Source organism: Paralichthys olivaceus, chromosome 18, assembly GCF_024713975.1.
Source record: "Paralichthys olivaceus isolate ysfri-2021 chromosome 18, ASM2471397v2, whole genome shotgun sequence".
Taxonomy (NCBI): Eukaryota; Metazoa; Chordata; class Actinopteri; order Pleuronectiformes; family Paralichthyidae; genus Paralichthys; species Paralichthys olivaceus.
In genome coordinates, this window is record NC_091110.1 from 6,312,457 (window position 1) to 6,327,891 (window position 15,435).

A 15,435-nucleotide genomic window follows, 5' to 3' on the forward strand; every position below is an offset into this window, starting at 1 on the left:
TATTCTCAATACACACTCCTTTTGTTATACTCACAGATTCTCGATCTACAGTAAAACATTCTTTGTTGCGTAAATGTCTAATCTGTGTTTGGAGCTGCCAGGAGCTGCTCCTCAGAGCCAGAATCCACAATTTATCTGGTCTATTGGTTTCATGTTTTTGAATTTCCTACTTCTGTCTTACTACAAAGCTATCATTCAAGAGAAATGAGACCTTACTCCATCACAGCACTGGAGAGCGATGTTTTGATGTGGGGTCTGTGAAAAATGATTGGGAAATGATTAAGAAGATCTAAAGGGCAGGTATGTATAATTCGGGGTGTGCAAAGTTTACAAGACCCTGACGAATGAAATGTTTTTGTTTGCAAGGAAGCTGAAGAGGAAGTAGACATGCAGATGAGAACTCCTGTCTCCTCATGTTGTCTCCTCTGTTTTGCCCACAAAATAAATCCCTCTTAAACACACAATGTTACTGAGATTAAAAGGAATACATTAACATATACAGCATATTTGTTCAAATACAAAGAATTTATATTAATTTATATTAATTTCAAGCTGACGTAACAAGTTGTAATCGAAGGATAAATGACCTTTAAAACTACAACTCTTTGGGGAGGGATGAAAGTGTGACTTCAAGAAACTTCTGGTGCAACAGCTCCTGGTTAACTTTTTACATACAAGTTCATGACGAAAGAAAACATTGTGTGATTCTATAAAATATGACACGTTTTTACTGATTAAACCAGTGCTTTCTAACCTGGATTTGCTCTTACTCTGATATCTTTTACATCTTTTACTCGTAACGGAGTATTTCTTAATTGTCTTATTAGTTATTTGACCAAAAAACTGAATTGCGCCACTGATTGATTTTCTCCCGCTGACATTTCCATCCTGACACTTGAGGGAAGTGGATGCAGAAAATAGGCCTGAAGAAATGGCACTGAGACAGAAACCCTCCTTGTCTCACTGGGGCATTTTTAGTCAAAGATTATTCTGACTGAAAGTTCTCATATGTAACAAAGCTGCCAGCTTCAGATACATCACCATGTTTTTGGTTAGCGGACACATTGAGGGAGTGAGGCCTCGTGCAGGAGTTGTTGTGAGATTAGTGCGGTGTAGGTATAAAGCCGCACTAAACACAGGGCTCAGGCCATAATTTGCCCCATATATCTAACCACGTAACCATTATATGGCTAAGTGGTCAGTTTTGAGTGGTGAGTTTACTCTTGATGTAAATATCTTCTTACCCTCTGAGGAGAATCTACTTATTTGGCAGAGAAAACATTTAACACCTTTAAAGTGTGCACATAATGAGATGAGGGTAGGCTGGGGCGTAACTGCTTGGCTGAGAACTGGTTGATATGCTTAATCATGGTTATACAGCACATGCAGATACAGTCTCTACACTGAATGCACCAAAGAGGTGGGATTCTGCAGTGCTTTTCTTTTTGCTTAATGCCCATCATAGAGAGACGCCTCCATCTGAGTGATAAATAAGGGTCTGTTGGAGTGTGAATACAGATATGGACCATGTGGTGTCACAGGTGGCCTTCTTCTTCAAGTTGAACTGACTTTTTAACAATTTTTGCCAACTAACCACCAGGATATTAACACAGCGCCTCACGACAATAGCTCACTCTGTAACAGCAAAGGTCACCGCCTGTCATGTATATTCAAGACGGTCCAAGTTTACAGTAACCACCGGGCGTTCACGTTCAAACTCGTCTCTCACACAGTCGCATGTGTTCACAACCACTGTGGCGTTTGTTTACTGTGTTTAAAACGGACTTTTACTGGGCAGTTTATGGAAGTCTGCACCCCCCACCGGAGCAGCCATATGACACATTATAAAAGACAGCTGCCATTTTTGGCTCTTTCTGAGACGACGGCAGCAAGGGCTAGTGTCTGATGCTCACTGTGGATTGAACAAAATTGTATTTTTCTTTAAGTAGGTTCACATGATTAAGTCACATGTATGAACTGCTTTTTCACACTGTATTAATACACAATAGTGTTATTTAATATTGTACTTAACCATGGCCTCTGAGAAATAAATTGCTTCATGCTGTTAGTTTGTTGGTTGGCTGATAAAGTAGCCTTGATTGGAAGTTGAGTAGGTTAAGAATAATTTGATAAAAGCTGGGCCGTCTTCCCAGAGGGAGCGGAGCTTAAATCACTCAAGGTCCACACACTAGACTTTTTGTTAGTTTGTGCGGACTTGCATAGAATCTGAGCAAATCATCTCAAGTTAATAACTTAATAAAATTTAATTTCATCCTCACATTACTAACATTTTTTCAATGGGATGCAGAAAACACCATGTGTTGAAATCACAATATTTTTTCACATTATAGTTTTTTTTTATGTCAGCTTCTTTGTAGGGTATCACACAATCATTTGGGAATATGCACCACAGTCTGATACTAAGGACAATATAGTATATTAAAGTGACACAGAACCCCCCAAGCAACTTTATAGCCAAATATTTCATTTTGAATGCATATTTAGAACACCCTAATGATAAAATAAAGAAACATTAAACAATAAATTGTCATTATAATTTTTTGTTTCACATTTTAAATGGTCAACTTTTCCATGAATAGTTAAATTTTGATGAGATGGCAAAGCTAAATACAAATGCTGCTGGTAATGTCAAGGCAATTATATCAATGCAGCACAAAATCACCAGGCTAGAGTTCAATATCATGGCCACTGGGTTATAAATAATATACAGCACATTGGTGGTAGCAGCATTTGGGGATATTTTATAAAGTGGTGCAAATTCTGGGTGCAGGTTAGCATTGTTGCCTCACAGCAAAAAGGTCTTCACACCTAAGCTCATATATTTATATACATATATATATGTAAATCTTTGAGCAGTGAAACTGGAGGCGTGAAACTTTCTCTCAACTTTTCCTCCCTCCGTCGGCCAATAACGGGGCTGCCTCTCATGTATGGCCTGCTCTGATTTGTCCAGGCCTCCTGTCCGCTGTGTGAAAGACAGCCCGGGGGGGGAGAAGACTTTTTTTTGGTGTGTGTGTGTGTGTTGCCCCGTTGGACTTGAAAGGGGGGGGTCTCTATGTGACGACTGAGGGAGGGGGCAGCACTTCGGGATCGGAGGGAGCAGCGGTGCAGGACAGTCGAGTGGAGCAGAGAGGAGAGGAGCAGTGCGGGAGAAGACGGTGTCAGCCATCCGTCAGCCAGCTGGAGGAACCCCACACTCACAAACCCCTTATGGCTGCTTGAGAGATAACGATACACCCCCCCTCCCCCTTTCTCTCTCTTTCTCTGGGACTTTTTTGGACTTTTCTTTTTAAAGTTGTTGTCCAAGAAGTTGCTGCGCGTCAAAGTAGTTGAAAGTTGAGAAAAAAGTGAATCCACTTGCCGTGGACGTCTCTGGCGGTCATGGATACCCATATAAGATGGAAAGTTAAACGGAGGTTAAGGGACGCCCAGATCACTTTAGCGGTGATTCTGCTTTTTGTCACATCGCAAGCAAGTTCAGGTAAGACGCAGCTGGGGAGGGTTTGTGGATGCAGATTGTTTTTGGAGTTGCGCTGCGCTGCGCGTAAAAGTTTGTTTTCTCTGTCTTTTGGGTCATAGTGGACCACCCCTCCTCCTCCTCAAATCATCTTTGTGCCCTTTTTAATGTATTCAACGTGGTCTGCACAAAACCACGGGGCTGTGGTGCTAGTGTGAAAAGACTGCGAGTAACTGGGGGAAAGCTCTTTCTTGTAGAATGGAATTGGCCACTTCTGTCTGTGATCTGAATAAGGAGCAACCCTGCAGTGAGGTGTGCATTTGCAAAAGCATCAGAAAACGATAAGATCTGCACCTGAATAGCAAAAAGATCAACTTGCGGTGGCAAAGTTTACAAGCATAAGAAAGTGAAATAATAAACCTTCTGCTCCAGCCAGACAAATAGAATGTATTTCCCAGATGTCACTTTAAGATGAAATTCGTTTTTCTCTTGCATTCTGCAGACTCGTCACTGTACTATAATAGTAATTTTGCTGTGGTGCAGCTGAAGCAGCTTTTTTCAATCTTTTTTCTTTTTTTCAACTGATGAGAGGGATGAGCATAAGAGGGAGGGGCTGGAGCTTGTCTGAAGTGGCAGGGTGGAGCTGCCTTCAAGGACTGGGACACCATGATCAGGACACAGCCTCTAAAGCAGTGGGCCCTATATGCTAAGACTGCAACAAACTTATATTTCACTAATTATGTTCTATAGAATCTCCACATCTTCCCAGTGACACATATGTAACAGGATATGAATGTAAAAATTTGGAATTTGTAACTTAAAAACAGTTAAAACCCAGTCCGAAGGTAGACTGATGGAAGAAGCGATTCTTTAAAAATAATCATGTACTCGTGTGGGACTGTTGTGTCCCATAGATTCTCAGGCGTCATGCTTTGCTGTGGCAGTGGGGCTGGGGTCTGGTCCTGCATGTATTATTAGCACCTTAAGACCGCCTGGCATTGTTGGTGGTCCGCTGTGAGTCTCTGACACGGGACTTTGAGGTGAACAGGTGGCTTCTTCTGTCTGTGCAGGACAGTTGGAAACTGTTGGTGCGGACCGTGTAATGTGGCTGCCTTAAGCCAGAGAATTTGAAATAATGATTATGAAACACAGATGGAGCTGAAATGGTTTTACAGGCTCATATTTTTCTTGCTGTCAAATGTAAATGAGGGAATCAGTGTAGCTTGTTGGTTGTAAGCTCAACACAAACGTGGTCATCATATAGGCTAACGGTTGGTCCCAGATCTGGGTCATTTTTGATGACAGAGGGGGAGCTGGAGAGGTATTTAGGTGGGACACTACAGAGCATGGAAATGATTGTGATGCTCAGGGCTGGAGTTAATCAGCTCTTAAAACTGACAAAGAGCAGCCAGAGTCTTGTAAGTGATTTTTCAGGGGGCTGGTACACTTCCTGCAACTTGACAAATGCTGAATGAGAAACACTTGATGACTGAGCGTGAGCAATGTGCCAACTACAAGACAGGTTTCATGCAAACTAATTAGATTGAATGTAAATGAGCAAAGCAAGACAGTTAAACTTGAAATATCATGGTGTTGGCTTGAATAAAAAATTGTATGCAAGATTTGCACGTGTCTTCTCCATCATTGTGGGAAAATAGCAATTGCTGACAATTAGCCAGTTTGTCAGCACTGAAGATTCATGGAGGACCTGGATATACTGTGTTGTATGGATGTGTCAACCATGCAGTATATTTGCATTCCAATTTAGAATAGTAAGATAAGCATTGAACAAAGTATTAAGATTTAATTGAATATTTCGCGCTTTACTAAATTAGATATCTGGTGACTGAATAACACTGACATAGTTTATAGAGTTGATGTTGCATCTTTTCTTTTTATTTATATTTTAGATCTATTTTCTTCATTTACCATATACTTTGTGTATTGGGTCCAATAACTATTTCCATTATGGATACAATTCAAAATGGTTAAAACAACCAGATTTGCTCCAAGTGTAACTGTTAAATCAAACCACATTTAATAAATAATTAAGATAAATATTCACTCTCCTTTTATCTCTGCTTTGGTCTCCACCAACTATATAGAGGAAAATCTCCAGGTCTATAGTTTGCTAAATGTTGCACCGTGCTAACACGCTGGTTGCTAACTTTGCCTGTGCACCATTTGGTGTTTGTGCACAGTTGGTTTATTCCAGCTTGTCACTGGAAACACTTGTACGCTACTGATTTATACAAGAACAGAGACCAAGACAAGAACCGCAACAGGAAACAAAAAGTGCTAAATGCTAAAATGCTCTGTAGAGCGGACTGTGGTGAACATCTGCAGTGGCTTTGTTACTATGAGTCACTCATTTCACATCAAGCAGCCATTTGTTTCTATTAAACATAGATGAGTGCAGTTTTAAGGTTGTACTGGGCCACTGACCCTCAGAATGACTGGTCTGCAGTGAAATTAACCCAGGCCTGCTCCCCTGCAAAGTTCTAATGGAGTAGTATGTAATACTCTAAGATAGTATTTTAGCCACTGATAAACCAGAGAGTAATAGAGAAAATATATTAAAATAGGCCTCTAACACTACAGCATATTCTCAAAGTTCCTAGTTCAAAGCAACCTGAGGTCAAAGAGGTTTAACAGAGAGAGTGAGGGAAGTCAGAGTCCTGGCATTAAAGAGGAAACCTCATTTTAAACATATGTGAATAGTGGTAATAACAGAAGGCTCACAAGACATGGAGGTTAAGAATGAAAAGAGGGGTTGGAGTTCAAAGGTGAAGGTCAGGACATTGGGATTGCCACTGCTGTCAGGTTTACAGTTTCAGTGCCTGAAGATACGAATTCTTGCTGCGGCTCCTAGTGTCAGTAAATCCTCCGTTGGCTGGTGGAGGTCACAAAGATAATGAGTTGATTGGTTGGCTGTCAATGTTTCTTGTGCTTTGTATAGAACCTCTTTTTTGCTCGTAAACAGTCCCATTGGGGAGTTTTGTACTTTAGCCTAAGATTCAGAATTATCTTGATTTAGTTAATAATGGTGTATCATCAGTCAAATGTCCAGCTAGTAGACATTTTCATCCATTTAAGTGTAATGTAATGCCCTGGCCTCCCAGTGTGGGACCTCAGTAGTTGAGTAGATTAACGATCAGCATTTCTGCTGTGGACCAAATCTGGCTTCTTCTCCAGAAGGTTTCCTTTATGTTTCTGCTGAGTTGATTTTCTCCCAACTTCCTTCAAATCAATGGACTCTTTTCACGACTCTTGGAACGTCTGTTTTGACTCTTTTTTTGCTGTGGTTTGTTATCATTAATTAACCAAATCTTTATGGGATGGTCTTCGTCCATAACAAATATTCACACAGGACCAGAACCTACTTGTACGGAGTACTTTAGTCATCAAAAATACTGAGAAAACATTCTTTGAATACCATGTGCAAATGATAACAAGGATGGATTTTGGCCAAAGTCACTGATGGTAACAGAAGACAGAGTTGTATAGGTGCGCAAAATAAAAAAATAAAAAGCTAGTCTAAACTTAAGAAGCTGATATTTGTTTTATCCTCATGTACGTTTTAATGGGATAAACAGAAGAAAGCCTCGCTGTTTCACCGATCGCCTTCACATCTGGATTCGATGAGTTCCATTGTGCTGTCTGCTAAGCCCTCTAAAAAGCCAGCGAAATGTCTTCCAGATGTTTTCTTCCCATTCTTGGTGAAACAGGGGACCATGAAAAAAGTTTCTTAAGGAAATACACCGTTCTGGGCTGGTTTTAGTGAAAGATTCTTAATCAAATAACATCTGCAGCCTTATAGCTGAGTTAGTACCTTTGCGATTTAGCCAGGTTTGCGCACACACACTTTCAGGGTCATTAAAAGGTTCTTTCTGTTGAAGTGAGTCGACTTTATGACAAGGTTAAAGGTCGGATACACCTGGTCCACAGCTGTTTCTGTATTTACAGTCTCTTTATATCTGGACAACGCTCTTTCTTAAGGAATTTATAGGGCTAAGCCAATTCAGCCTTTTCTGCCACCATGTGTTGAGTTCTTCATGTGGCCAATTTAAAAAGCTTAAAGATGTGATTGCATTCTTACAGAGCTTGCAGAACTTTCCGTATGATATCTTTTTCTTTTCTTCAGACAATGCTAACAGCTAGTTAGCCCTGAATGAGGCTGCAGACACAGACATACCTTTGCATTACTATAGCTTTTAGAGCCAATACTACCATTGCTCTTTTCTATAGTTAATCATCTTTCAGTCAGACATGTTACTCAGCTGGGATTTCAGTGGGTGGTTTCTTAATCACCTTTAAGTGGGGATCCCGAGGTCCAGGTCCAGCTCAGTCAGATAAGTGGCAGTGAGAAACAAAATTGGCGTCTTGTGTGTGCCTATATTGCCGTGGAAGGAATCTGAGCTAGCTGGACTGTGGAGAGAAGCAGTGACCCTGCATTGCATGTGCCACTTCACCCTGTAAATGCAGACTTTTTGGAAAGGACTCTGTAAATAAGCCTCTAATGCCTGATAACAACATTGGAGATAGAACAAAATATGCAGGACAAGGTTTTGACCCCGTGTTAGAGTTGAGGAGATTCTTTGTTCGCTACGAATAGTGCATTATTTGCCACATCCTGAACAGGATATCATCTATCCCTTTCCAGACTCATTAAGGGTGAAATAATTGTTTCGCACTGCTCAATGGTCCTCTGTGCTCATGACACAGTGGATTTTGAAGCCGGGTGCAGATGGTTTTCTCTAAAAGGTGTTTCTTGCACAAATCTTTCATCTGTTAGAGACACCCAGACAGAGATGAATCATTTCAGCTTTAGACAGAAAGGGCTGATGTGTTCTTTACCCTTACAAAAAGGAACAAAATGGATGCAGTCCCGTTTGAAATGTCAACAGGGACACATCAGTGATGTAAAAAGTTGAAAGTGTTACCTCATGATGCAACTCCTACCCCTGCAGTTGATTTTTTAACAGTATGCTTTGTATAAAGTGCATGGCTTGAGTGAAACGTTTAGTCTGGTCCTGGCTCACAAGTCGACTATTCACTTGAGCTGGGAAACAGTGCTTTTCTCTGTAATGGGGTATTATAATCATTGAGCATGGAAAGCAATGTATGACTCATCCTTTCCAACCCCATTCCCCCTTCCCCAGCCCGAGCTTAGCCACAGCCTGGGCAGCAGAAATCCTGAGTGTAAGCACTTTTTCCTTCGAAAGGGAAATACAATGGTTTCTGGTAAAAAAAAAACTTCATTGAAGTCAGATGTGTTCTATTTTTAATTGCGACTTTAGCAAAATAATACTGTAGCAATTAAATAATAATACAACTTTGTAATGGTTATGTTTGCAGACACTACTTAGTCAAGTCTGGGAAAGACTGCAGTCTTGGAAGTTATAAGGATTTCTCCTGGAACATAATTTGCAAAAACAAAGTTAATAGTTTTTTTTTTCTTCATTCTAACCTCGGAGTCAGTACCTGATTTAGATTTTGTCTCAGGTAAACAATAACTTCTGTTCACCCTCAGGGTTGATGTTGCTCAAGTTTGACACTAGTTAAAGTGGCAGGAGGAGATTAATTGATGGTTGACTTGGCTGTCACTGCAGCTCAGGCAGATTATTTGGCACTACAGGAGATGGTAAGTTTTTCCTACCCCCAGGCTACAGGGTCTGTTATCACAAGAACATTACCTTCCCTTTGGTTTTTCCATGTCAGTGTTATATCAATCTCTCCTATGGTTTGGTTTAGGGTTGGTTCCAAATTGTCCACACCTAGCTGATCAAAACCTTTTATTGATGTCAAGTTTTTCAGTTGCAGTTTTCAAAACAATGATGTCATACTCCAAACACAAAGGAATCAATGCAGAGAGGAAGAAACGGTGACAGTGAAAGTTATAACGTCCATAAAAGGGAAGTTTGCTGAAACTAATTTCTACACAGCATGGGCTTGAATTCCAGTGATACCATGTATTTTATGGACACTGTTAGAATAATATTAGCACCATGCAGGTAGACTTAGCTCGTTTCATCCTCGCCTGATTATATGCATCTGTGTTGGCCTGCTTTTTACCATCGGAGAAATTTGTCAGGAATTGATAAGCATAAGCAGTTAAATCAAATCTTAGCAGTGCTACTACTTTATTTTTAAAATTCTCCATCCTTTCTCTGTGGTTTTCTCTTCCTTTAAGACTTGATGTCAGTATTCAATTCACACTAAAATAGGATAACTTCGAAAATAAGCTTGTGAATACGTTTTTCGGTGTTACGCTTTTATGTGGGATTACTTAAAGCATTTTTTTGCAAATGTTTGCAGTTCATTAATGAGATGAAACTTTCTTTGGAAGAAAAAAACATACAGTAGTTGGATCTATTGCCATCATTAGCTAAGAGGCACAGCACCTCAGTGAGGAGATATTGGAAAATATAATATGTAGGTTTGATAGGCTTTACTGGGTGTTTCAGCGCTGGAAAGCCCTTAACAAGAGGAAAGATTCATCACTGTGCAGAATTTTATATTTATACGATTCAGTTTTATGATTTTTTTTGTCAATGTGTTGGTGCTGGAATAATGGTTTTCTGTGAGTGTGGCTGAGAGGAAATGGTTTTGTAATTTCAGTGCTGCAGGGCCATCTTCTATCATAAATTTCTCAGCAGGCAGCCATCAAAACTATATCTGCTGTGGGAGAGACAGAATGAGGGAGAGGCGTCAATGCAGGAAAAGATTAAATAGGCAGAGGGGACTAAAGCAAAAGGAGGTTTTAAAATGAAGCTGGTGCGAAAAAGGACAAAGCCACAAATGGAAGATGAGATAAAAGACAGAGATAATGGTGATAACACGTTCGGAGCCTTTGGTGTCAAATGTGCATTCAGAGGTGCACCGTGGAATCTTGACTCCGTTTTTCCATCATCGTCTGGTGGAAGGCAGACTGCGATTTATCTTCAGAGCTGTGAGCTGCAGCGTGGAGAGAGTGAAGTAAACCATCTGGTATTCTCTCTGTTAAAGCAATAAGACCTCGGCTGAAACTCACAGAAGAGTAGCTGTGGTCAGAATAACTCTCTGTTCTCTGGATCATCTTTCACATCTGAGCGTCTGTCTTCTTTGTGTCTGTGTGTGAGAGAGACGGAGACAGTACATCTGTGTGAATATGTGAGACTGTATCTGCAGATCCTGCTGGGTGGATTTTGTCTGCATGACTTTCTGTCTGGCTGACTGTCGTTTCTTGTCGTTTCCTGTCATTTTGTGACTGGATGTTAAGGCTAATCTATCCCATCATCATGAGCTGGTCATTAACAGGGAAATGAAGGCATTAAGTCCATAAACAAAAACATTTCTCCCTGTGCTGCCTCTTCCTCTCCACTGCTGCGTTCACGTGCCGCACTCGGTCGAGGTCACCGGGTTAGTGTCATGTGAAGTCTAGATCACAGTCAGCCGATTAAATGAAACTTAATCAATACTGGCACGTGAGGTCATTGACCGACTTTGTTTAGTTCTTGTTGCTCAGAGTTCATACCTAAAAGTTGTTATTTAATCAGAGATACCTGCAGGCATTCATTATTCTTACTTCCTGTCTGTTCAAATCAAAGCTGCTGACAATGTGTTGAATGGTAATAGTTTAGCATGTTCAGAGTTACTACCACTATGGCCATAAGTAGTCATACACAAGCACTATTATAATAGTTGTTGAGATAATGAACTGACTCATGAATGTCAGTTACATGGCAAACATCTAAAGTTTAAAGTTGGTGTTTTTGTTGCTAAGATAGAGTGATTGTGTTTTTTGTTTATAAAATGTAGTTTTTCATTAAATTCCTCTTAATCTCACTTCACACCATCTCCTGTCATTGAACCATACTCAGGAAGATCTGATTGCATTTAATTTGATTTCCGGTCAAATTACCCAACCATGGTAGGGTTTTACAGATGTTTACTAAAATATAACTCACTTACAGTATGTTAGATTTCTGCCTGTACGACTTTTTGTCTTCAGAACTGTGTGTATGTGCGGGCACAGCATGCCGTCCATGTTGGTGCAGTGTTATTGCAAAGCGTGCAGAGGATGTGGAGATTGCCAGGAAATCTCCCTGGCAGTTGTTAAGCAGTCAGTAGATTTAATTAAGCTGCAGTGCTGAGGTGTGTGTGATTGCTTGCCATTTTGCCAAGCAATGTCTCAGTCAGGTTTGCGCTTGCATTAGTTTACTCATGTGTTGCGTGTCTGGTGATACCACAGGATCTCTATGCAGTGTATATAATGTGTTAAATCTAGCAGGCGTAATACCTGTGGTATGCTTCCCAGGTCTGCTCACATGAAACCCAGACACAACAATTTAAGGTCAGATTTGATGAGTGTGTTTCTTGGGCTTTTTGCTGTAATAATCCTGGACTTGAAACCTCGATGCTTTTGTATTTTTGCCAATATTGTGTTTTAACTCCACCACGCCTGAAACAAAGACCCTTTCCACAGATTTGATAGAAGCTGAAACACTTTAATGAGAGGAAACATTTACCCTCAAGGGAGAAAGGCACTATTACAGATTATGTCATGTATTTACTAAGCGTTTGATGGTTTTTAGGCTCTGTGTTCTGATCCAGTTAGAACCTCAGCTGAACAAGCCTCCCTCCTGATGGTTTACACTGCAAAACAAGCATTTGCAACTTTTGCTTTGCTGTGGCTATGGAACATGATTGGCTAATATCAGATAATGGTAAAAAATTCAGATTAAGTGTAAGAGTAGTGCATATAGAGAGAGATCAGTTACACAGTGATGCCAATATGACACTGATGTTAACGGTGCTGGTCATGCTGCCTGTAGCTGCCCAACCAATGAGTGCACTGAATTGAGTAAGAGTGCTACACTTGCTTATGAATTCAACTTTTAATAGAAGAAGAAGAATGTTGAACTCATTCAACCTCTCCAGAAACTTAAACAGTCTCGCTTTAAGTAATTAAAGTCAGGGCTATAACGATAACCTGCTGTAATCACAGTGAGACTCCAGCTTCACAACAGTTGCCTTCACTTAACTTTTTATAACAGAATCAGGTGGAAAGAAAAAACTCTTACACCCTCCCTGTCGGTGATGCACTCTAGGAGGGGGAAGTCTTTCATTGGACATTCTTGTTTTCAGCTGTGCGTGGTTTCCAAGAGAGGCAGGGTCCTCCTTATGGCTGCTAATTACTTCTTGTCCTCAGCACCAGGTCAAGCATGTGCCTGGAGAGTCAGGCCTCACTTCAGGAAGGGCCAGAGGAGGAGGATAGGGGGCAGTGGAAGAGGGAAGAATGTTAATCCCCGCCCCCCATGAAAAAGTCCTAATTCACTGGTCCGGCACCCCTCCTCCTGTCAAATGAGATGGTGCCGTCTGGAGTCAGTGAGCATTCTTACAGACATGGTGTGTGTGTATGTGCATGTGTGCATTAGTGTAAATTGCTGGGAGATGGATAGTTTAGGGGAATGGGATCCACCACAGTCTTGGCACTGAGCCGAAAGCAGGATTATGAATCTGGCACTTGAGCTACTGTTCAGAGAAACAGTGCAAAAAGGTAAAAAGAAAATGTAGCTAGGTAGGGAGGGGAAGATACTTGTAAAACCACATCATGCCTACTTCTCTCTGTAACTACTATAATATAGTATGTTCCATCACGCTTTTGTAAAAGTAATATACACTTTTACTGCACGCTTTTATGAATTCATTAGCCTTTACTGTGCTGTAACCTCATCCAGACCCATGTCTGACAAACAAACCCATAAAAGGCTTTAATCAAAGTTAAGTGCTCCTCTTTTAGCACATCACTTCAAAGATACAGGACTTTACTCGCTAATTTCAACATTACACTTACAAGTTTCCACTACATACATGGCTTTAGTAAAACCCTAATAAGGAGATACATGCTCCCGACCAATCCCAAGTCAGTCTTACCTGTCAGTCGTGACATTTCACCCCATTTTTATGAAATAAAATAAGTGATTAAAACCAAACTTACAGGGAAATTAGCACTTAAACATATATGAGTGAGTTAAGAACTACCTACAAGGACAAACAATCTTTTATGTGTAGTTTGACTTTTTTAATTTGATGCATATCCCATCTATTAACATAGGGGAGGCGGGGTTCATGACCTATAGTGCAGCCAGCCACTGGGTGGTGATCAAGACATTTTGGCTTCACTTTTGGTGAGCAGTCCATCTTTAAATGTATTCAATGGTTCCCCCATTTTTAAATTTACATCCACGAGTTTTGTTGCTTGCACTTCTTTAATTGTGTTGTAAATTAATTTGCCTGTGGACAAAAGAGGGTTTGTAGAAAAAACAGGGCCTTTGTGTGTTGTGCTGTTAATATATGGATCGATTGAGATTAAATGAAGGAAGGGGTTTTATTCAAACATAAAAAAGCTTTTGCAGGGAACTAGAGGTCAAAGGATGCTCTGTATTTACAGTGTAACTTTTTTGTATCATGTTCCATTGCATGAGAGCAGTTTATGCACTAGAGAAAGCGGGACTGACCGGCGGTGTGCATTGGTACACAAGACCGTGTTAGGTAAATAGCTTCTGTGTATGTGCGGAGAACCTGCCATTGAGGATGTGAAGGGCTGTGGTCGCAGGGGAAAGTATTTTTAGCATCATGTGCCAGAGGTGTTTGCCTCTCGAGGGAACTGCCGTGTTAAGTGGGCAAACATCTCAGCTTAACAAGGTGGGACATAGACCCACCTGTGGCTTAGGATGTGGTCAGGACGGCTTCTGCTGAAAGGTCGAGCGCCGGTGACAGAGGTCCATGAATGAAGGTGTGTGGGAATATGTCAAAGAGGAAGGGAAATAACTTTGATGCTTGCGTGTGTAAGTTTCTGAAGTGCCTGACTTCCTTTATTAAAGGAGAAAATGGTTCAGTTGCTAAACCGGTCAGCAGTTGGTGTGGAGATTAAAAGAGGTGGAACACATTAACGGAAATTCATCATCTATCAGTTTTTTATTTTATCTGCATTCATATGCATTGAGCTGAGATTATCCAAAATGTTATCTGGTCCTAAGACACCTACAAAAACTATCACAGTTTGTGTTTTGTGTGGAGAAGCTTTTGACTCATGCGATAAAACAAACTAGTCCGACTGTAAATTGTGTGACAGAGTCTTGGCCTGAACATCAGCCCACCACACTAAAAGCCCCAAAATATGGTCAGCTGCCCCCAGAGGCTATAATTCATAGTCAGGCGATAGCCAATGGTCTCCTAGAGTGATTGTTTTTTAGTTGGTGTGTGGATATAGAGATCGAGATACTGTATCATGCCATCTTTTCACCTTCCTACTACTAGCTGGCCCTCTCCACCCAGCTAACTCTCCCTAAAGTAGAGGCCCTGTAGTCGCTTATAGGTCCTTGAATACAAGAGATTACACATGAGGAAAAAAGGAAAGGAGAGAACAGTTTGATAACAGAACTGACCGATGGAGGGGAAGAGTGGTTAACAGGTGTGGAATGAGGGGGCATCCTCATGTCAATTGCTTCCTTCCTCAAAAAGCTGCTGATCTTCATGGGATTAGCTGGTGTCAGTGTGGATTAGCAAAAGCAACTCTCCTCAGCAGGGGTCGTGAGAGACTTCCCCCTCTTTCTTCCTCCCTTGTGTTGCTGTTATGATGATGTTATTGTTATAGTGACATCCGTATTGTTATGATGAACTGCAAGAGTGTTGGCGGCTGTAGCTCAGAGGAACTGCTTTAAATCATTAATCATTGTTCGTGTGTTGTTTTCATCTATAAACTCATAAAACGGCTGCAGCTTGTTGGAAACAACTGATAATTGTTTACCAGTAGTCACTGGTTGTTTGTGTGTGTTTAGACGTTCTGGTGTGAAGACAACGAAGAGATCGCTACTGCTAATGCATTGCCATGTTGATGAATGATTGTCGAGTAGTCTAACATCATTTTTTGGGTTATTACAAGATGCAAGATTTGAGGCAAGTATTTGTAC

General features: G+C 40.8%; 1 protein-coding gene across 2 annotated transcripts in view; it reads left to right on the forward strand.

Moving 5' to 3' along the window:
* Nucleotides 1–3,113: 3,113 nt before the first annotated feature.
* col5a1 (procollagen, type V, alpha 1) overlaps nucleotides 3,114–15,435 on the forward strand; it is a 73,795-nt gene continuing 61,473 nt past the window's right edge. For both annotated transcript variants that reach the window (XM_069513445.1, XM_020082040.2), the window contains exon 1: nucleotides 3,114–3,502. In XM_069513445.1, coding sequence (XP_069369546.1) covers nucleotides 3,403–3,502 — 100 coding nt within the window. In that variant the 5' untranslated portion in view covers nucleotides 3,114–3,402. The remainder of the gene's footprint in view (nucleotides 3,503–15,435) is intronic.